At 43.8% G+C, this 21,092-nt stretch overlaps 1 protein-coding gene across 1 annotated transcript in view; it reads right to left on the bottom strand.

The window, feature by feature from the left end:
• LOC311110845 (zinc transporter 6-like) overlaps window positions 1–21,092 on the bottom strand; it is a gene marked incomplete at its 5' end in the record, with an annotated part of 72,243 nt that overhangs the window by 42,998 nt on the left and 8,153 nt on the right. Inside the window, 3 exons of the mRNA XM_084153437.1 lie at window positions 5,024–5,089; window positions 5,261–5,303; window positions 19,201–19,285. Coding sequence (XP_084009563.1) covers window positions 5,024–5,089; window positions 5,261–5,303; window positions 19,201–19,285 — 194 coding nt within the window. The remainder of the gene's footprint in view (window positions 1–5,023; window positions 5,090–5,260; window positions 5,304–19,200; window positions 19,286–21,092) is intronic.

The following is a 21,092-nucleotide window of genomic DNA, read 5'->3' as shown; positions in this document are numbered from 1 at the left end:
AATGAGCATTTTTTCCCCCAGAAAATCACATTGTAGGATTTTTTATGAATTTATTTGCAAATTATGGTGGAAAATAAGTATTTGGTCAATAACAAAAGTTTCTCAATACTTTGTTATATACCCTTTGTTGGCAATGACACAGGTCAAACGTTTTCTGTAAGTCTTCACAAGGTTTTCACACACTGTTGCTGGTATTTTGGCCCATTCCTCCATGCAGATCTCCTCTAGAGCAGTGATGTTTTGGGGCTGTCGCTGGGCAACACGGACTTTCAACTCCCTCCAAAGATTTTCTATGGGGTTGAGATCTGGAGACTGGCTAGGCCACTCCAGTACCTTTAAATGCTTCTTACGAAGCCACTCCTTCGTTGCCCGGGCGGTGTGTTTGGGATCATTGTCATGCTGAAAGACCCAGCCACGTTTCATCTTCAATGCCCTTGCTGATGGAAGGAGGTTTTCACTCAAAATCTCACGATACATGGCCCCATTCATTCTTTCCTTTACACGGTTCAGTCGTCCTGGTCCCTTTGCAGAAAAACAGCCCCAAAGCATGATGTTTCCACCCCCATGCTTCACAGTAGGTATGGTGTTCTTTGGATGCAACTCAGCATTCTTTGTCCTCCAAACACGACGAGTTGAGTTTTTACCAAAAAGTTATATTTTGGTTTCATCTGACCATATGACATTCTCCCAATCCTCTTCTGGATCATCCAAATGCACTCTAGCAAACTTCAGACGGGCCTGGACATGTACTGGCTTAAGCAGGGGGACACGTCTGGCAATGCAGGATTTGAGTCCCTGGCGGCGTAGTGTGTTACTGATGGTCATTCACTAGGTCCCCCCGTGTGGTTCTGGGATTTTTGCTCACTGTTCTTGTGATCATTTTGACCCCACGGGGTGAGATCTTGCGTGGAGCCCCAGATCGAGGGAGATTATCAGTGGTCTTGTATGTCTTCCATTTCCTAATAATTGCTCCCACAGTTGATTTCTTCAAACCAAGCTGCTTACCTATTGCAGATTCAGTCTTCCCAGCCTGGTGCAGGTCTACAATTTTGTTTCTGGTGTCCTTTGACAGCTCTTTTGGTCTTGGCCATAGTGGAGTTTGGAGTGTGACTGTTTGAGGTTGTGGACAGGTGTCTTTTATACTGATAAGTTCAAACAGGTGCCATTAATACAGGTAACGAGTGGAGGACAGAGGAGCCTCTTAAAGAAGAAGTTACAGGTCTGTGAGAGCCAGAAATCTTGCTTGTTTGTAGGTGACCAAATACTTATTTTCCACTATAATTTGCAAATAAATTCATTAAAAATCTTACAATGTGATTTTCTGGAGAAAAAAAAACTCAATTTGTCTGTCATAGTTGACGTGTACCTATGATGAAAATTACAGGCCTCTCTCATCTTTTTAAGTGGGAGAACTTGCACAATTGGTGGCTGACTAAATACTTTTTTCCCCCCACTGTAAGTATTAAACGCCCTGAGTTAATACATGGTAGAATCACCTTTGGCAGCGATTACAGCCGAGTCTTTCCGGCCCATTATACTTAAACATTCTTCAAGCTCTGTCAAGTTGGTTGTTGATCATTGCTTAACAGCCATTTTCAAGTATTGCCATAGATTTTCAAGCCGATTTAAGTCAAAACTGTAACTAGGCCACTCAGTAACATTCAATGTCATCTTGGTAAGTAACTTGGTCAGTGTATATTTGGCCTTGTGTTTTTATCCTGCTGAAAGGTGGATTTGTCTCCCAGTGTATGTTGGAAAGCAGACAACCAGGTTTTCCTCTATGACTTTGCCTGTGCTTAACTCTATTCCGTTCCATCCTAAAAAGAAATCCCTAGTCTTTGCTGATGACAAGCATACCCATAACATGATGCAGCCACAACCATGTTTGAAAATATTAAGAGTGGTACTCAGTGATGTGTTGGATTTGCCCCAAATATAATGCTTTGTATTCTGGACAAAAAGTTGATTTTTTTTTGCAGTATTACTTTAGTTCCTTACTGAAAACAGGACGCATGTTTTGGAATATTTTTATTCTGTACAGGCTTCCTTCTTTTGACTCTGTCATTTAGGTTAGTATTGTGGAGTAACTACAATGTTGATTCATCCTCAGTTTTCACCTACAATCCATTCGGAAAGTTTTCAGACCCCTTCCCATTTTCCACATTTTGTTACGTTACAACCTTATTCTAAAATGGATTAAATACATAACAATCCTCAATCTACACACAATCCCCCATAACGACAAAGTGAAAACAGGTTAAGATATTTTCGCAAAAAAAACAACAAAAAACAGAAAACTTATTTACATAAGTATTCAGACCCTTTGCTATGAGACTCGAAATTGAGCTCTGGTGCATCCTGTTTCCATTGATCATCCTTGAGATGTTTCTACAACTTGATTGGAGTCCACCTGTGGTAAATTCAATTGATTGGACATGATTTGGAAAGGCACACACCTGTCTATATAAGGTCCCACAGTTGATAATGCATGTCAGAGCAAAAACCAAGCCATGAGGTCGAAGGAATTGTCCTTAGAGCTCCGAGACAGGATTGTGTCGAGGCACAGATACGGGGAAGGGTACCAAAACATTTCTGCAGTATTGAAGGTCCCCAAGAACACAGTGGCTTCCATCATTCTTAAAATGGAAGAAGTTTGGAACCACCAAGACTCTTCCTAGAGCTGGCCGCCTGGCCAAACTGAGCAATCGGGGGAGAAGGGCCTTGGTCAGGGAGGTGACCAAGAACCCAATGGTCACTCTGACAGAGCTCCAGAGTTCCTCTGTGGAGATGGGAGAACTTTCCAGAAGGACAACCATCTCTGCAGCACTCCACCAATCAGGCCTTTATGGTAGAGTGGCCAGACAGTAAAAAGATACATGACAGCCCGCTTGGAGTTTGCCAAAAGGCACCTAAAGGACTCTCAGACCATGAGAAATAAGATTCTCTGATCTGATGAAACCAAGATTGAACTCTTTGGCCTGAATGCCAAGCGTCACGTCTGGAAGAAACCTGGCACCATCCCTACGGTGAAGCATGGTGGTGGCAGCATCATGCTGTGGGGATGTTTTTTAGCAGCAGGGACTGGGAGACTAGTCAGAATCGAGGGAAAGATGAACGGAGCAAAGTACAGAGAGATCCTTGATGACAATCTGCTCCAGAGCGCTCAGGACCTCAGACTGGGACGGTGCACCTTCTAACAGGACAACAATCCTAAGCAAACAGCCAAGACCACACAGGAGTGGCTTCGGGACAAGTCTCTGAATGTCCTTGAGTGGCCCAGCCAGAGCCCGGACATGAACCCCATCGAACATCTCTGGAGAGACCTGAAAATAGCTGTGCAGCGATGCTCCCCATCCAACCTGACAGAGCTTGAGAGGATCTGCAGAGAAGAATGGGAGAAACTCCCCAAATACCGGTGTGCCAAGCTTGTAGCCTCATACCCAAGAAGACTCTAGGCTGTAATCGCTGCCAAAGGTGCTTCAACAAAGTACTGAGTAAAGGGTCTGAATACTTATGTAAATGTGACATTTAAGTTTGTAATTTGTTATACATTGGCAAAAATTTCAAAACACCTGTTTTTGCGTTGTCATTATGGGGTTTGTCTGTAGAAAAACGTATCTATTTTAGAATAACGCTGTAACGTAACAAAATCTGGAAAAAGTCAAGTCAAGGCCATTTAACTGTATAACTGGTTTTAAAACACCATTGGCCAAATCCCTGAACGGTTTCCTTCCTCTCTGTCAACGGAGTTTGGAAGGACGCCTGTATCTTTGTCGTCACTGGGTATATTGATCCAAAGTGCAATTAATAACTTCACCATGCTCAAAAGGGATATTCAATGTACTTATATTTTTTTACTTTGACATTATGGGGTACTGTGTGTAGAACAGTAACACACAATCTACATTTAAACCATTTTAAATTCAGGTAGTAACAACATTTGGAAAAAGTCGAGGGGTGTGAATATTTTCTGAAGGCATTTTACCTCCATTTTTGAAACTGGTACTGAGCTACCTTCACACGAGTCCTGCGAGGCTTGTGGGCGTCCTAAAGCAAAACAACTGGAATGTACTCCTGAGAGTTTCACCTTCCAATAGGGGGTTATCATATTAGCCCAAACTGTTTGGTCGCTACAGACGTTTTCGTGAGAAGACCGATTTTCAGGATGTCTCCTGGTCTGACAAACACCGCTGTAGCTTTGCCACCTTCCACCGCAGATGCGGAAGGCCAACATAGGCGGATGCAGTAGATTGAGACACAGCCCAACCCAAAACAGATCTCTAGCTTAACAGACGGATATAGATGGGAAATGTTTTATTATGCAGCAGCGTTTATTCCAGTGCCAAAATTGACCAAAAAGTGTAAGTAGGATAGTTTTGGTCATAAAGTCAGTATATTCCAAAACAGAGTTTTGTGAGATTTGTGTAACTGAGGATGTCACTTACATGGTGGTTGGGTTTTGATTTTAATCCTGCCCAAACTGGACTACAGCCTGGCACAGTCTAATCCTGTCTGGCAGTATTCAAATCATCCGTATCACAGATGCCCGGTGTGCTGCAGAGCACGCTATCCAATCGCTTGCCAGAATCAACCTACAACCCGCCCATTTAATTTAGAGACAGCCGAACTAACCATTAGCACACAGCACCTCTGACTTGTTTAGACAACAATCCATAGCCTAGACATCGTCGCAAATGTTATGTTGAAAGAACGAGTTGCTTTTTATAAAACGGCCACACCCCTAAGACAAAATTCTTGTTTTTCTTGATGAGTACCGGAAAAGCCCAGGTGGAATTGGTAAGTTCAGCCCCTCTTTAAACAACCTAAGATGTGTGGGAATGTAAGTGTTATATCACATACAGTGCATTAATGCATACACCACATAACAGCAGACATGAATAATCAATACAAGCCAATGGAAACATGATCATCGAATGACTCAATTTTTTAAATAAATATTAACAGTGGGGGACATCATGTTAGAAAACAGGCTACTGTAGAATCAGTGTACTAATGGACGTACCCAAACGAGAAGAGCTGACTAGGCTTCTTCATGGACACCCAGGAACTCAGCAGACAGGTGATCAGACTGTAGGCCAACAGGTACACATAAGTCATCATGACTAACAACAGCTCAACACAAGCAGTTGCACTCGAGTAAAAAGAGCTCAAGTGTTAAGTACAATATTTAGCTTAGTGTAAAACTTCTTCAGACAGTGCTGATAAAACATGATGCACCCCAGAATGCCCACTTACTCACCTGAAGAGATCGAAGATGGTGAGGTATGTGTATGCTGTTAAGGCTGAAATGACAGAGAAAGAGACGATCAATGAGTGCTATATTTTACTTGAAATGATTATAATAGAAATGAAGCAAATGCTTTTTTGCTCTGTAAAAGCTATTGTAACATGTATGAAGGAGATAGCTGTGATACACCAGTTTAATTCATAGACTATTTTGGTGAGATGAACCGCAATTGAATAGAGCCTGCCCTTCTGTCAATCAACAAGACAAATGTTCTATGATGATAAATCAGTTGCAATACATCCTTCGTGTACCAGCCATTTCATGGACAAAAACATAAATATCCTTTGGTTGCCAAGGATTCCCTCCACCTCCCCCAAAACTGTGTCATTCCTGTCCAGTAGAGATGCCAGTGTAGCTGTGGTGTCTGAGCTAAGATGCCAACTCCCACGCATGCACACAGACAGTTATTATGAAGACTCAGTGAGCAGGCCTGACCCAGTCTCCAGCCTCCTACTGCTCCCCAATGTATCTAGACTTTAAAAACACAGGGAGTAGTGCCGTGCCATTCTCACAGTCAAACTCCCTGGCCCTAGGGGGCGGTGTAGAGCAGAGCAGCAGTAGGCTAGAGGACCAGGAGGCGACAGAGGTGGAGTGATATCCGCCGGCCTGCAAACCTGGCATTATGTAAGATGGATATGATGGAGAGGAGATTAGCAAAGCGTTGCATGGAGCAGAACATTTTGTTTCCACACTGCTCTACCATGTTGGCCAAACTGAGGTGATGTAATTCAGGAGACATGCCGACCATTAGCCGTAGGCCCAGGGGATATATCGGACTGATTGAGTTCGGATTGTACCGTACCTACCACGCCGCCATGGTTATGGCTCAGCGCTCTGCATCACTGCCAGAGCACACAGGAATATACAGTGGGGCCAGAAATGATTGACACCCTTGATAAAGATGAGCAAAAATGACTAAAATAAATAATTAAAATACTGAGCTATATTGTATGGAGAAAAAAAATCTAAATTATATTATACTAATAAAATTGCTCAGCGAAAGAGATTATGTTTAACAAGTAATAATAATTTCTCAAAATGATTGACACCCCTGTTTTCAATTCTTCACCTTGCGAGGATAACGGCACTACGCTTTTTTCTAAAATGTTTTATGGAGTTGGAGAACCCATTGCGAGGGATCTTAGACCATTCCTCCATACAGAATCCTTCCAGATCCTTGATATCCTTCGTCTGCACTTATGGACTGCCGTCTAAAATTCAAACCAAGGGTTTCAATGGGTGTCAAGTCCAGAGACTGAGAGAGCCATTGCAAAATGTTGATTTTGTGGCTAATTAACCATTTTGTTGTGGATTTTGGGGTTATCATCTTGCTCGAAGGTCTACTTGCAGCCAAGTTTCAGCCTCCTGGCAGAGGCAACCAGGTTTTTGACTACAATTCCCCAGGACCAGTGCAAGCAGAATATACCCATAACATCAAAAGATCCACCACCATATTTTACAGTTGGTATGGGGTTATTTTCTGCTTATGTGTTCTCATTTAGAGCTCTTTGGCCAGGCACACCAGTGGTGGGTTTGGTGTCAAAATAAGAATGCATAAGCAGAAAATAACCCCATACCAACTGTAACATATGGTGGTGGCTTTTTGATGTTATGTGGCTATTTTGCTGAGCAATCGTACTAGTATAAAATAATATAATTTCCCCATTTTTTTTGGAGCATACAATATTGTTCAGTATTTAAATAATTTATTTTAGTCATTTTTGCTCATCTTTATCAAGAGTGTCAATCATTTCGGACACCACTGTACATGAGAAAATCTCCTATACGGTGTCATCCCATACGGCCTTTCAACCGTGACCCAATCCTATAAATCCACTGTGGTGGTACAGGTATCTCATCTTTAGGTGTTAATCATGTGAATGTACTATAAACATCAGGGAGGACACAGGCTAGACTAGCCCATTGGTAAATGAGAGATCAAATCGGATAAGCCCTGGAGTAGAGCATGGGCTATTCACTCTCACTGATTAGAAGATGGACAATGTTTACCAAAACAAAAACAGGATGATATTTTTCATCAGGAAACGTCGGCTCAGCGTTTTTACAATGTACTTCACATCCATCACACAGTGTATTCACCACACACTGAGTCTGTTAGGACACATATCCTACCCAGTTGTCTGAGACAGTTTAATGCTAACATGCTGACCAAACGGGCCGCATTGCAATTTTTTTTTTACACATACATGTTATTCAATAATTTCATACAAACTGCTTGCAAGCTTTTGCGAGCTAAAATAGAACTTGGTCCCGCCTCGCCCATCTACTCATTGGTTTTTACAAGCAAATACCCACGTGGGTGATTGAAAGATGGGAGGTCCACACTCCAGTCCAGTTGGTGGCGGTAATGCACCTTAAGTTGGTTGCCAACCGCCATATCAAATTCACAGAAGGAGGATGAATCAAACAAAACTAAATAAAAAATAACTAGGTTTCCCCTTTTTTATCTGTGGATTTATTGTCGGCGTAGAGAACACTTGATTTTGTGTGACTCAAATGGGTCAATATTCTACTAAGATCCGGCTAAAAAAAGGACATTATGCATTTCAGGTAAAATAACAACCCAATGTTTATCTCCCAGTACAAATTAGCTAGCAACAGCAAGCTAGCTATATGTTCAAGAATGTTTCATGCGTGTTTCGACCTGTCCCCAAATTAAATTAGTTGGTTTTGGTATTTTAACCTGCATGTCATGAACACGCCTCTGGTGGGGATAGACAAAAATCAACATACCCAAGCGAGGAGCGGTTTGGTCAGCATGTAAGCAGTTTATACGACCCGACTGTCTCACGAGCGGAGCCGGTTTGGTCAGCATGTAAGCGGTTTATACGACCTGATTGTCTCTGCTCTTCATTGTTTCCAAATAGACTGGTATTCTTTTTCCTCCAAATATCATACATGCAAACACACGCAAAACGCTTTCTTGTATGGAGCAGCAGCTGTCTGGTATGGAGGAGCACAAGTACATTAGTCATAACCCAGAGGAGGCCCGGTGGGCCGGCTCCCTCCAGAGCTGAACCCAATACGTGGAACATAATGTGTGCAGATTAAGGTCACTTGAGTATGTTTGTTTCTGATCAATGGGAGATTATAAAGGGAAGCGCAGTGGTGGAATATGACTCAGGAGCTGCATATTTAATGATGTCGTCTGCAGAGCAGAAGCCCAAACCAGTCTGATCGGCTGACTGTTAGCTGTGCCTTCCTGCCATCCTAGCCCCAACCTCACGCCCCAGCCCTCCCCCAACCTCACCCCCCAGCCCCAGCCTCCCCTAACCTCACCCCCTAGACCCAATCTACACCCCTAGCCCCAGCCTCTCCTCCCGGCCCCAGTTCCACCCCAGGGAACAAAGCCCATTAACGGCATTAAGTGCTGCCTGGTTATGGGAGGATAAGCAAAGGTTGACGGGCCTTTGGGCCATGGGTGTGTATCACCTTTCCCTGGGCCAGGCTCTGCTGGGTCCTAACCGCATTGGCGCATAGACACAGGTTACACACACGGCATCTCAGATAGGAGAGATTTGCAAACTGCAGCAGTGTGCTGTCATTGCGCAGAGAAACATGCATCGACCAGGGCATCTCGGGTGTCTGTCAACGCGGCACATTAAAACAATAGATCGCTCCATATGTAAACTAAAAGCTTTATTGACTGACTACACAGAAACACCTGGCAGGGGAAATGGGAGCCGTGCAAAGGAAGCGGCGGCTGGTCTGGGCCTTGGGCCCGTGCTGACAGCCACAGGGGGTGAAAGTGAGACCAGGGAAACACACACTCAGGGCTGCCTGCTACAAAGAGCTGTGAGCACACACACACCACCTTAGTGGCTCAGGGAGGGAGAAGTGAGTCACAACACACCGCATAGAATTCTGCACACAAACACAGACAGAAGCACACAATTGTTGATGAGATAGTTGACCCATCAAACCTGACCTGTCAGTAACCACAACCTGAAGCTAGCTCCGACTACCAGCTCCCACTAAATAAACTTTCGCCAGACCACTAAAAATCAAATGGAGAATTGTTTGAAAGAAACTGACCTCAGAGATCAACATTTAAATTCACCATTCAGTGGAAACAATGTGAAGATGGTACACCACTCATTTAGTAAGATAGTGTTCTGATAATGGTCAAGGTATAGTGTTGTAACCACAGAACTAGAATGAGATTGTATTTCTATGGATTTAACCACACCTTTGAAGTTGCTTTCAGGTTCTATGTAAAGGTTTCTCACTTGTTCACTCTTGACAGTTGGTGTATAAAGAGCCACAAAGCCTTCAGAAAACGTAATCATGCAAATCTCTAGTTGTAATAAACAATATAAGGTAACTACCGGTCTGTCAATTCTCACCTATTCAGAGTGTGGTGTTATTGAAACCCCCCCAATGGCTTTTGTACAAGGTGGCCCTATTGTTGTCAGAGCGACAGGCTACACTGAATCCTGATGGATGAGGCAAGTAGGATTTAGCATAGCCCTCTGTGAATAGGAAGACACGGGTGAGCAGCACATTGGTTTTGTCCAATAATTAATAGGCTTGTGTAACGCGAGGCTGCAGAAAGAGGCTGGAACTCTACACTTTAAGTAGGCTGTCAGAAATGAATAGGGGTACAAGGACAGGCCCCTGAGGATCTCCACACCAGCTTGTAGTGATATCTTCCCCTGCCCTGGAGACTGGAGAGCGAGCTCCCTGCTCCAACCCTGAGCTGAATACACAGGTCCCAGACTTGGCTTGGATAGGCTCCGGTCATCAGGGTGGATCTCAGTCTGTGACAGTGGAATGTCTTACTACAGTCTCCTCTTTATTTAACAGCATCAAAACTAGAAGCTGCTATTAGATTAGCTCATTCGGACGGACGGTAGCGCGATAAAGATTACATAATGAGGCTGATGAGGACATTAGCTGTACTGAACATACTGTCCACGAGCCACATCACCTAGTTCTAACCTATAAGCTACATGTCTATGAATAAAGCTAACCTCGTGGACCTATTATATGGCTATAGATCAGTGTCCAGGGCCAGATACTAAGTAAAGCAGATATGAGCAGATGTCACCCTACTCTCTGAGGGTGTCTCAGGGGGAGTTGGGATATGCAAAAACACATTTCCAATTCAAACACGCAAATAAAACACACTACGAAGTAGGGCCAAATATAAGCACTCACGTAATTTTTTATTTTTTTGGAATAAATTAAGTGAGTTTTATTATAGGCAAAGCTGAGAACTGTTTGGAACAGAAAGTGAATCTGAATGTAGGACTGTTCCCTTTAAACACAGCCCTGTGGGACTCACCAGCTGTGCTCTAACGGGGAAGAACAGGAGGGGCCTGGGGACTAACCAACTCTCCCTTTACCAAAAACAGACACACTGGAGCGCAGACACACGTGCACACACAGACACAAACAAACAAAGATAAACAAACACATGGACACACACATGCTGCAAGGGCCTAGACAGGATAACCTCAAGTGCCACACACAATCTCTTTCCATCTCTGACAGTCACACTCTCTTACCCACAGACAGACTTTTCTGGCGAGGCATCTGCATCGAGTTTGCCACCATGCCAATCTCCTGAGAGCCACACAAGGCCAGCCGCTCAGACTGGGGGGGGGTGTCAGACAGGGTAAACCCTTTCATTCAGACCGCTCGCTCTCTCTCTCTCTCTCTCTCTCTCTCTCCCCATCTCCCTGGGCAGGAGGAAGGAGGGGGATAAAGGAGGAGGAGGAGGGGTGTTTATAAGCCTGCAGAACAGGCACTTGACCTCCTTTCGCTTGGCTTCCCCCAGCTGTAGAAATACAGTGGGAACACACAGTCCCAGAGTATAGTGCTTCTGAGAGGCTGTCTGCTATAGAGGAGCGGAGCAGACAGACATCATATGCACTAACACGTAGAACAAACACAAACCTATCACATGAAAAAACACAAAGATAAGTTGACGTGTGTGTGTGTGTACTCCTCTCCAGAAACTAAACAGACTACACACTGAACTGTGAATTAAACAAATAAAAACAAGATTCTGAACCAAGGCCAGTCCCTATGTTCCATAACACCATCAAGGCAGAAAAGAATGTCCTGAATTTCCAGGAATCACAACGGAGCATTAAACATGCTTAAAAGTAAACCTTTCTAATCATCCAGTATAATCCCCCGTATCAGTTCAGAAGAATAATTGCCATAGTAAACAAACACAGTATAAGAAGGGCATAAACCTAGAGGATCATGGGCCTTGAAAACAATAACCCAGTGCACACTGCAGTCAGTTTGTGTTTGTCTGTACTGACCTACACAACCAACATGCCCAGGCAACTATTGATCCAGCTAAAATAATTGTTGACAAGAGGGAGAAGCATATCAAATTAAGGCATTTACATTTTTCAACAGCTTGAAACTTTATCTAGTCTTCCGGAGCAAAATTTGATCTGGACCAGCTGACAACAGCAAACATTCCTGTAGACTCATCTGTTTTATTCCGACAGCCTACGGAACAGTGCACCACTTTAGGATCCGTTATGCACGCACACGCAATGCGCTTTGAGAAGGAGGTGAGGAGAGAGGATTCACCCCTGGAAAACTCCCAACACCACCCCTGAAGGCACCGTTATCGGATACTTTGTTGATAGGTAATGCAAGGAAATCTATTGTTGTCGAATTTTCAGCTGAAGAAATGGCTGTGGTCATACGCACATCCATCAAAAAACGTGGGTGCTGGGCTAAATGGTACATACAGTGAGGGAAAAAAGTATTTGATCCCCTGCTGATTTTGTACGTTTGCCCACTGACAAAGACATGATCAGTCTATAATTTTAATGGTAGGTTTATTTGAACAGTGAGACAGAATAACAACAAAACAATCCAGAAAAACGCATGTCGAAAATGTTATGAATTGATTTGCATTTTAATGAGGGAAATAAGTATTTGACCCCTCTGCAAAACATGACTTAGTGGCAAAACCCTTGTTGGCAATCACAGAGGTTAGACGTTTCTTGTAGTTGGCCACCAGGTTTGCACACATCTCAGGAGGGATTTTGTTCCACTCCTCTTTGCAGATCTTCTCCAAGTCATTAAGGTTTCGAGGCTGACGTTTCAGCTCCCTCCACAGATTTTCTGTGGGATTAAGGTCTGGAGACTGGCTAGGCCACTCCAGGACCTTAATGTGCTTCTTCTTGAGCCACTCCTTTGTTGCCTTGGCCGTGTGTTTTGGGTCATTGTCATGCTGGAATACCCATCCACGACCCATTTTCAATGCCCTGGCTGAGGGAAGGAGGTTCTCACCCAAGATTTGACGGTACATGGCCCCGTCCATCGTCCCTTTGATGCGGTGAAGTCGTCCTAACCCTTAGTAGAAAAACACCCCTAAAGCACAATGTTTCCACCTCCATGTTTGACAGTGGGGATGGTGTTCTTGGGGTCATAGGCAGCATTCCTCTGCCTCCAAACACGGCGAGTTGAGTTGATGCCAAAGAACTCGATTTTGGTCTCATCTGACCACAACACTTTCAGCCAGTTCTCCTCTGAATCATTCAGATGTTCATTGGCAAACTTCAGACGGGCCTGTATATGTGCTTTCTTGAGCAGGGGGACCTTGCGGGCGCTGCAGGATTTCAGTCCTTCACAGCGTAGTGTGTTACCAATTGTTTTCTTGGTGACTATGGTCCCAGCTGCCTTGTGATCATTGACAAGATCCTCCCGTGTAGTTCTGGGCTGATTCCTCACTGTTCTCATGATCATTGCAAGTCCACGAGGTGAGAACCTGCATGGAGCCCCAGGCCGAGGGAGATTGACAGTTCTTTTGTGTTTCTTCCATTTGCGAATAATCGCACCAACTGTTGTCACCTTCTCACCAAGCTGCTTAGCGATGGTCTTGTAGCCCATTCCAGCCTTGTGTAGGTCTACAATCTGGTCCCTGACATCCTTGGAGAGCTCTTTGGTCTTGGCCATGGTGGAGAGTTTGGAATCTGATTGATTGATTGCTTCTGTGGACAGGTGTCTTTTATACAGGTAACAAGCTGAGATTAGAAGCACTCCCTTTAAGAGTGTGCTCCTAATCTCAGCTCGTTACCTGTATAAAAGACACCTGGTAGCCAGAAATTTTTCTGATTGAGAGGGGGTCAAATACTTATTTCCCTCATTAAAATGCAAATCAATTTATAACATTTTTGACATGCATTTTTCTGGATTTTTGTTTTGTTATTCTGTCTCTCACTGTTCAAATAAACCTACCATTAAAATTATAGACTGATCATGTCTTTGTCAGTGGGCAAACGTACAAAATCAGCAGGGGATCAAATACTGTTTTCCCTCACTGTACATGAAAATAACAAAGGCCTGTACACTGTTTGCGCTCAAATAATTACCACCTTTAATATTTCCACTAGCTATATAAGTACATTTCCGGTTGTTATGCGACAACATACGCACTATACACACGCGTACACATGGATTTTGTGTTGTAGAGTAGGGGCTTGAGGGCACACACTTAATATGTTGTGAAATCTGTTGTGAATGTATTGTAATGTTTTTAAAATGTATAACTGCCTAATTTTGCTGGACCCCAGGAAGAGAAATTAGCGACAAATCTGTACATTTACAAGCTATTATTTTCCCACCATTGTTCATAGCTATTAGCTACAGACAGGATAATGTACCTATATATCAGCGGAAGTAGCCTCCTAAGAGATCCATTTTTCCTATTAATTTTTTAAAAATTTGATGCAGTGCAATGTCTTCCTTTCAAATTTGAAAGGCTTCATGGTAATGACATCTTAAGGCGGCAGGTAGCCTAGCGGTTAGAGCGTTGGGCCAGCAAACCCAAAAGGTTACTAGTTCGAACCACCGAGCTGACAAGGTGAAAAATCTGACGTGGGCCCTTGAGCAAGGCACTTAACCCTAATTGCTGTTGATAATGGCTGACCCTGGCTGTGACCCCACTCTCCGAGGGTGTCTCAGGGGGAGTTGGGATATGCAAAAAACACATTTTCAATTCACACAAGTATAATACATACTTGTACATGTGTGAAATAGGACAAATATAAGCACCCACCAAATTATTAAAAGGGATTTCCTTTTGGATTTATGCTCCCTTTATACTCAAAATTAGACCTAAATAAGTAAGTAGCCTTGCCCGAGCCAGAATGGCCCATAGGGCAGGAGCCCATCTCCTGTTGCTGTAGTCTGAGGCAGCTGGAGAAGGTGCTAGTCTACCGCAAGGCCTAGATGTATTCACATGCTAAGCCCAGTAATAGCCTGCAATGCCACTGTTAATTACGTGTTCTCTTCCAAGTAACGTTATGCATGCTTGTTTAACAACCGCTTTATGAAAATGCAATATAAATAGACCTAACTGTCAGAGAGAGGGAGTGCAACATGCAATCCTTGTGTGTTTTGTTCAGTGTCACTGAATTGCAAACCCCCATAAATAGACAGAGATTTAAGCATAGTCACATTTTCTCGTAGTTAATCATTATCTCGCTCAACCACGAATGCTGGACTTGAACTTACAGGTCTTAAGGATCACCCGCAGGTTTCCGTCAAACTCTGTGGAGCTAACATTGATTCTATCCAATTTGCAAGGAAGGAGTAGTAGCCCTCCACTTTAGAGGTTTGTAATGGAAAAACAGATCCTGCTCAAGTATAGAACGGGAGATCTCTCCAGGAAGCCGCTTTCTCACAACTGAGCAGCTACATTCACAGCTATGACCAGTCACAGGGATGAGGCTCGGTGCTGCTGATGGGGACTTCAGACTGTTCTCAGACTTCCTCCTCCTGTGTGACTATATGGCCGCTGACATGGCAAATTATGGCACGATTATGCAAACCCCACATTCTATGGTTCCGTCCTGCATGCCTTTGGGACATTATCGTATCAAACTCAATTAGAGATTCTCTTTTGTTTTCACAATGTCACTCAGTTGATGATGCATACACTACTGGAATGACTACAGTCCACCCAAGGCACCAGAGGCAGTAAGGAGCATGTATGAAAAGCATATCTCCAATGCCGCAGCAGTGTAGATTTGCTTTGTTGTAACGCTGGCATTGTTTACTATGAAGGGGGAGGGATAGAGAGAGAGAAGAGGACGGGAGGGGATTCTAATGAACCGGAAGCCAAATGCTCAGCGCACCACATTAGGGTCTTTATGCAATGACTGGAAAACCTCCAGAGATATGGAAGAGCTCTAATTTGCAACACAGACACACTACAATAAACTCATCAGACCACTACACTACCGCGCCTATCGGTCTGAGCACCAAGCACATAACCCACAGCTAAAACAACATCCACAAGCTTGTACAGCGCCTATCACATAAAGTATAAAAACACAACACATACTAGTGTTGTCACGACACCACACAAACAACACATTCTAGTGTTGTCACGACACCACACAAACACATTCTAGTGTTGTCACGACACCACACAAACAACACATACCAGTGTTGTCACGACACCACACAAACAACACAGTGTTGTCACGAGACCACACAAACAAAACATACTAGTGTTGTCACGAGACCACACAAACAAAACATACTAGTGTTGTCACCAGACCACACAAACAAAACATACTAGTGTTTTAACGAGACCACACAAACAAAACATACTAGTGTTTTAACGAGACCACACAAACAAAACATACTAGTGTTTTAACGAGACCACACAAACAAAACATACTAGTGTTTTAACGAGACCACACAAACAAAACATACTAGTGTTTTAACGAGACCACACAAACACAGTGTTGTCACGAGACCACACAAACAAAACATACTAGTGTTGTCACGAGACCACACAAACAAAACATACTAGTGTTGTCACCAGACCACACAAACAAAACATACTAGTGTTTTAACGAGACCACACAAACAAAACATACTAGTGTTTTAACGAGACCACACAAACAAAACATACTAGTGTTTTAACGAGACCACACAAACAAAACATACTAGTGTTTTAACGAGACCACACAAACACAGTGTTGTCACGAGACCACACAAACACAGTGTTGTCACGAGACCACACAAACACAGTGTTGTCACGAGACCACACAAACAACACAGTGTTGTCACGAGACCACACAAACAACTCATACTAGTGTTGTCACAATACCATAATTTCGACTTCGATACCAGGTTTAGCATCACGATACTCGATAACAAAACGATACCACAGCAAACTCCCGAGTGGCGCATTGGTCTAAGGCACTGCATCTCAGTGCTTGAGGCGTCACTACAGACCCCCTGGTTCGATTCCAGGCTGTATCACAACCGGCCGTGATTGGGAGTCCCATAGGGCGGCGCAAAAAAAAAAGTATACTTTTTATATAATTATTTTGTATTACTCTTTGTTTTTGGAAACACATTTTTCCTCTCCTCCACTCCTGACTGCATGTGCTGCCATATAAATATAATGAATATAACGGGGGTCCCCATTCATGTCAATGATGGCATAATGGGTGGACTAGTGGCCATAGATGCGGTAAAGGGGTCAATCGAACTCCAACAGAGAATGGAATTGCTATGGAAACGCGTGGGGGAAAGGGCTGTGGGAGAAAGATCCCGAATCTCCTCATTGCCCCCCAGCAAAATGTAGCTACATTGACATTCTACATTACCATGGAAATTATTGCATCACAATACCAGGCAGCCATTGCGAGTGTACCCATGAGTTCAGTCAAATTGCCAGGGTAAGAGGTTCTGAGCCTGTTCTATTGATTCTATTTCTATGTGTGCTGCTGCTGCATTGTGGTCATTCAGTCAGCGATTTGTTCGACACAAAAAATGTTTTACGGTTATGCCGGTTATTTAATTTTTCATGGCGGTCTTCATCCATAACCGTCAGTTACACGGTAATTGTGTCAGCCCTAATTTTACCACACAGGAGACCACTTTTGAGGTCTGTGAAAAAACGAAGACATTTTGATCATTACATGGAAATAACCCATTTTTGATTGGAGATTGCCATTGAGGGCTTCTTCTATTTTAAAAGTAGTCAATTGGGTGGGGATTCCTATGGGTTGGGAGCGATCAGCCAATTATCATAGCATTGTCGTCTTCTTCAATTGGTTTGCCTAGTTTGTAAATGGCTTTAAGCTATATGACTGCCATCTAGTGGCCATAATAAATTAATGACAAGACTCCAGCATGGCAGGTGGCGGTAAGTCACCAATATTAGCTTTACACTTTTTTTAAACATAAAAATAAGAAAATTGACTACTTTAAAATAGAGATAGCATGGGCAGCGCCATAGAGCCTGTCACAGAGGCCATAATGGCACAGACACAACGTTGTGATTTCTATACGCTCCTTGAACTGTTGTTTGGTTAGCAGTGTTCCTGTAGCGCAAATGTGATGGTGTTTGCTAAACAAATGCTCACTGGATTGAAGCAAATAATCATGATTCTGCCAGGTAGGCATAGGCTACTTTGTAGTTAACTTTTCATTGAAAAGGTTTTTGGGAAAGCCAAAACGGCTACACAAAGTGGTAGACATACGCACACCACACACACACACACAGACAGGGGCATTCCGGTGCCGTTGCCTCTTCAGAAAGTTGCAGGGAATACGAATCACTGATGCAGTCTGTTCATGTCTTATGATAAACTTGGGCAAATTAATAAGTGTTCTAATAAGTTCAATAAATAATTTCCAAACATGTACGCACGGCAGTGTTCTAGAATATTGGACCGTCGGCTTTCATACTTTTCGAATTCTCAGAGCAGCCCAAGCAATCCAACTGTCAACACATTCAAATGAATAGAGGATGCGTACCGGAGCCGCGTTGGTTGGGAATTGTGGGGAGGTGCACGTTCGGGCTGTGCGCCCCCTGCGGATGGTGGTCTCAGAGCCGCGTAGCTACAGTATGTCACAATGGGACGCCAGACTATCGCGTCTCAGCGTCTGTGGACAATGATTTATGCTTAACACATACTATTTGCAGCAGAACTGACATTATACTTGTTTTGTTATGATTGCATGACATTATAAAAATCCCTTTACTTGAATTAGTAATAATATCATATTGATGTTGACATGTAAGATTGGGGGCAGCTTATGAGATCTACACATTACCATCTCCATAAACAGATGGTAATCACATTACCATCTCCCTAAACACAAGGCTGATCTGTGCAGATATAGGCTGGAGAATGCCATTACAGCACAGAGGAAAGACTATCTCTCGCCCTCAATGGCTTCAATATTAGCACAGCTTGGTTTCGGTGTGGATAAACACCATATAGGAAATGTACCAACAGTTTCCTGTCCTGTGGATCCATTCTCCTCTGTCTCTGAGCAGCAGGGTCTGCCTGCCTGGTGCTGCTGTTTATTTGTGCTGGCTATTGACGTCGGTGTCGCATTCCTCGGGCCGCTCAATATCTGAAGGTCCTCCATTTCCTGTGTGTCTGACACAAAACACTGGTGGCGGCTGCTTGTGTTGCCATGTTTTTCATTGCCCCATTTTTCAGAGGGATTAATCGTAAAAGGATTTCACACTGATTTCACCATGATCATCATCATCATCATCACACCAGCACAATAACACTGCGACACCAGCAAAGATCTAATCTGAAGTGTTGGGGTGGGAGGTCGGAACATAGTAGATTAATTACTATTTCTATGGGTCAGGAGGACTCTGACTAGATCTATAATATGGGATCTCTCTCACTCTGGATGTGACATGAGTGGATCTAGGTAGCTGGAGAATAATCACTATAATGGTGGGAACTGCCATGGCCCTAGGTGAACAACTTTAGGGAGAACAGAATTACGTCAGAGTACAATATCAGAACAATGTCAGTACACAGTGTTCTCACTGACATACTCTATTACGCCTGGCTGGCTGTGTGGAACACTGTCATGTGATGAGGACTACTCACCCATACTGTTGGTTGAGCTGCACCACATCAGCAGGCAACCTGTACAGAGGACATTCAGCATGCTGAACACCAGGATTCTCCATGACTGAAACACACAGAGCATAACATTAAATAGAGCTTACCAAACCAAATGAATTCATTTAGATCTATAGGATTGATTGGAGTGGGATATTAACAGGTAATGCAAGTGGATGATCAGTTATATTATGCCAGTGCCTAACCTATCTGTCTGTTAATAAAACAAATATTGTGTTGTTCATGTGCTCTGTAATTCAGTTAATGCTTTGTATCAGACCAACCACGCAAAAAATTGAAAGCAAAAATGTGAGGAGGACGGTACAAACTCGAGGCCATCCACCGCTGCTTGGCCTGTCACTTTGTGTTGGAGTCAGAGGCTGTCCTTGGAGTGCTGTGAAATCTACAATTACTGCGGTGCGCAGTGTTATGACAGGGCTAGGGCGTCTTGTGACAGCCGGAGCCAGGGACAGAGATAGAAGCTGAAGTGTGTGTGTGTGGGCCTGTTGCGGCATCAGGGCCCTGCAGAACGCTGTGCCCGTGTGTGTGTGCAAACAGAGCGACAGTATGCTGCCCAACACATCCCAACTACACACACACTTGAAAAAACACACAGAGATTACACACTGACACCCTCTGGGTGACGGCAGTATTGCAGGTAAACATGTCAGCACATCTTTTTCCTGAGGGTTGTACTGAAGACATCACATATCGAAGTTAAATCTTACATTGGAGTGACACTCGCAAACACCCTTAGGAAAATCAGCCACCCTGAGTCACAGACTACAGTTGCTGATATATCATCTATAAATAATGTGCCTACGTAAAGTACTGCATCATCAGCTTGCGACAAACTCTATACAGCATCATCAGCCCGAGCCAGCACCACGCAAAATGCATGCATCATAAGCCTGAGTTATCCATGGCTGCTGTGTGGCTCAGTTGGTTGAGCATGGCACTTGCAACGCCGGGATTGTGGTTTTGATTCCCAGGGCCACCCATATGTAAAATGTATGACCGCATGACTGTAAGTCGCTTAGGATAAAAAAAGTGTTGCTAAATGGCATATTATTATTTTCTATATGGCAAGTGACTCCTAAGCTCCATAGTGAGGAAGTCAGACTGACTGCATCTTCTCTGTGTGACTAGTAGTTTCACTGTTATGCCTTCTATCCAGCAGAGTATAGGCCTACTCTGCAGCACAGGGGGAGAGGACCTACTGCAACAGCTGTATCAGTCTGGAAGACTCCTGCTAGTAGGTGCATGGATGGAACAGTGTCCAGCCAGTGAGCCTAACCTCAATTATCACACCCCTATCAAGAAAGACACCACTCCCCACTTTCTCCGCCAAAGTATCAAGTCAATTTTATTTTCAGAAAACTTAGTCTCCTCTCTATGCATGTGAAGTGAACTAAGATGACTCTACCTCGATCAGTCTCTGTTCCTATAGAACCGAACCCAGTGCCAGTCTCTTCCATACAGCTTCTAGGGAGAGTAGTCAAAGGTCACACCACAGCACACGTTCTCCCTAGTCCCTACTCTTGTAGATGAGGGCCTTCACCTCTAGCAGATGGGCCGCTTGGAGCCAAAAGCAGCTTATCCCAGACAGTGCAGCCCCCAGGCTAACCATCCCATTGGTCCTCCAGTAGAGGCATGCCGAGCTACACCAGCAGAGCTAGCTAGCACACCGGCAGATGGAACACATACAGATCATTCCTAAAGAGGGGATTGAACCCCCATGTACCCTCGCTGTACACAGTCAGTGGAGAGCAGGGTATCAGTCCAGAGCCTTAACGTGTCCCTGTGGACAGAAGCCTTACAGTCCGGTCGTTATACCATCCACTATCCCATGTGTAATGGAGATAAGAACATGCCGT

Source organism: Coregonus lavaretus (genome assembly GCF_964263955.1).
Source record: "Coregonus lavaretus genome assembly, chromosome: 36".
Lineage (NCBI taxonomy): Eukaryota > Metazoa > Chordata > Actinopteri > Salmoniformes > Salmonidae > Coregonus > Coregonus lavaretus.
Note: the sequence above shows the minus strand (reverse complement) of the source record. Positions and strands in the feature narration are given on the sequence as shown.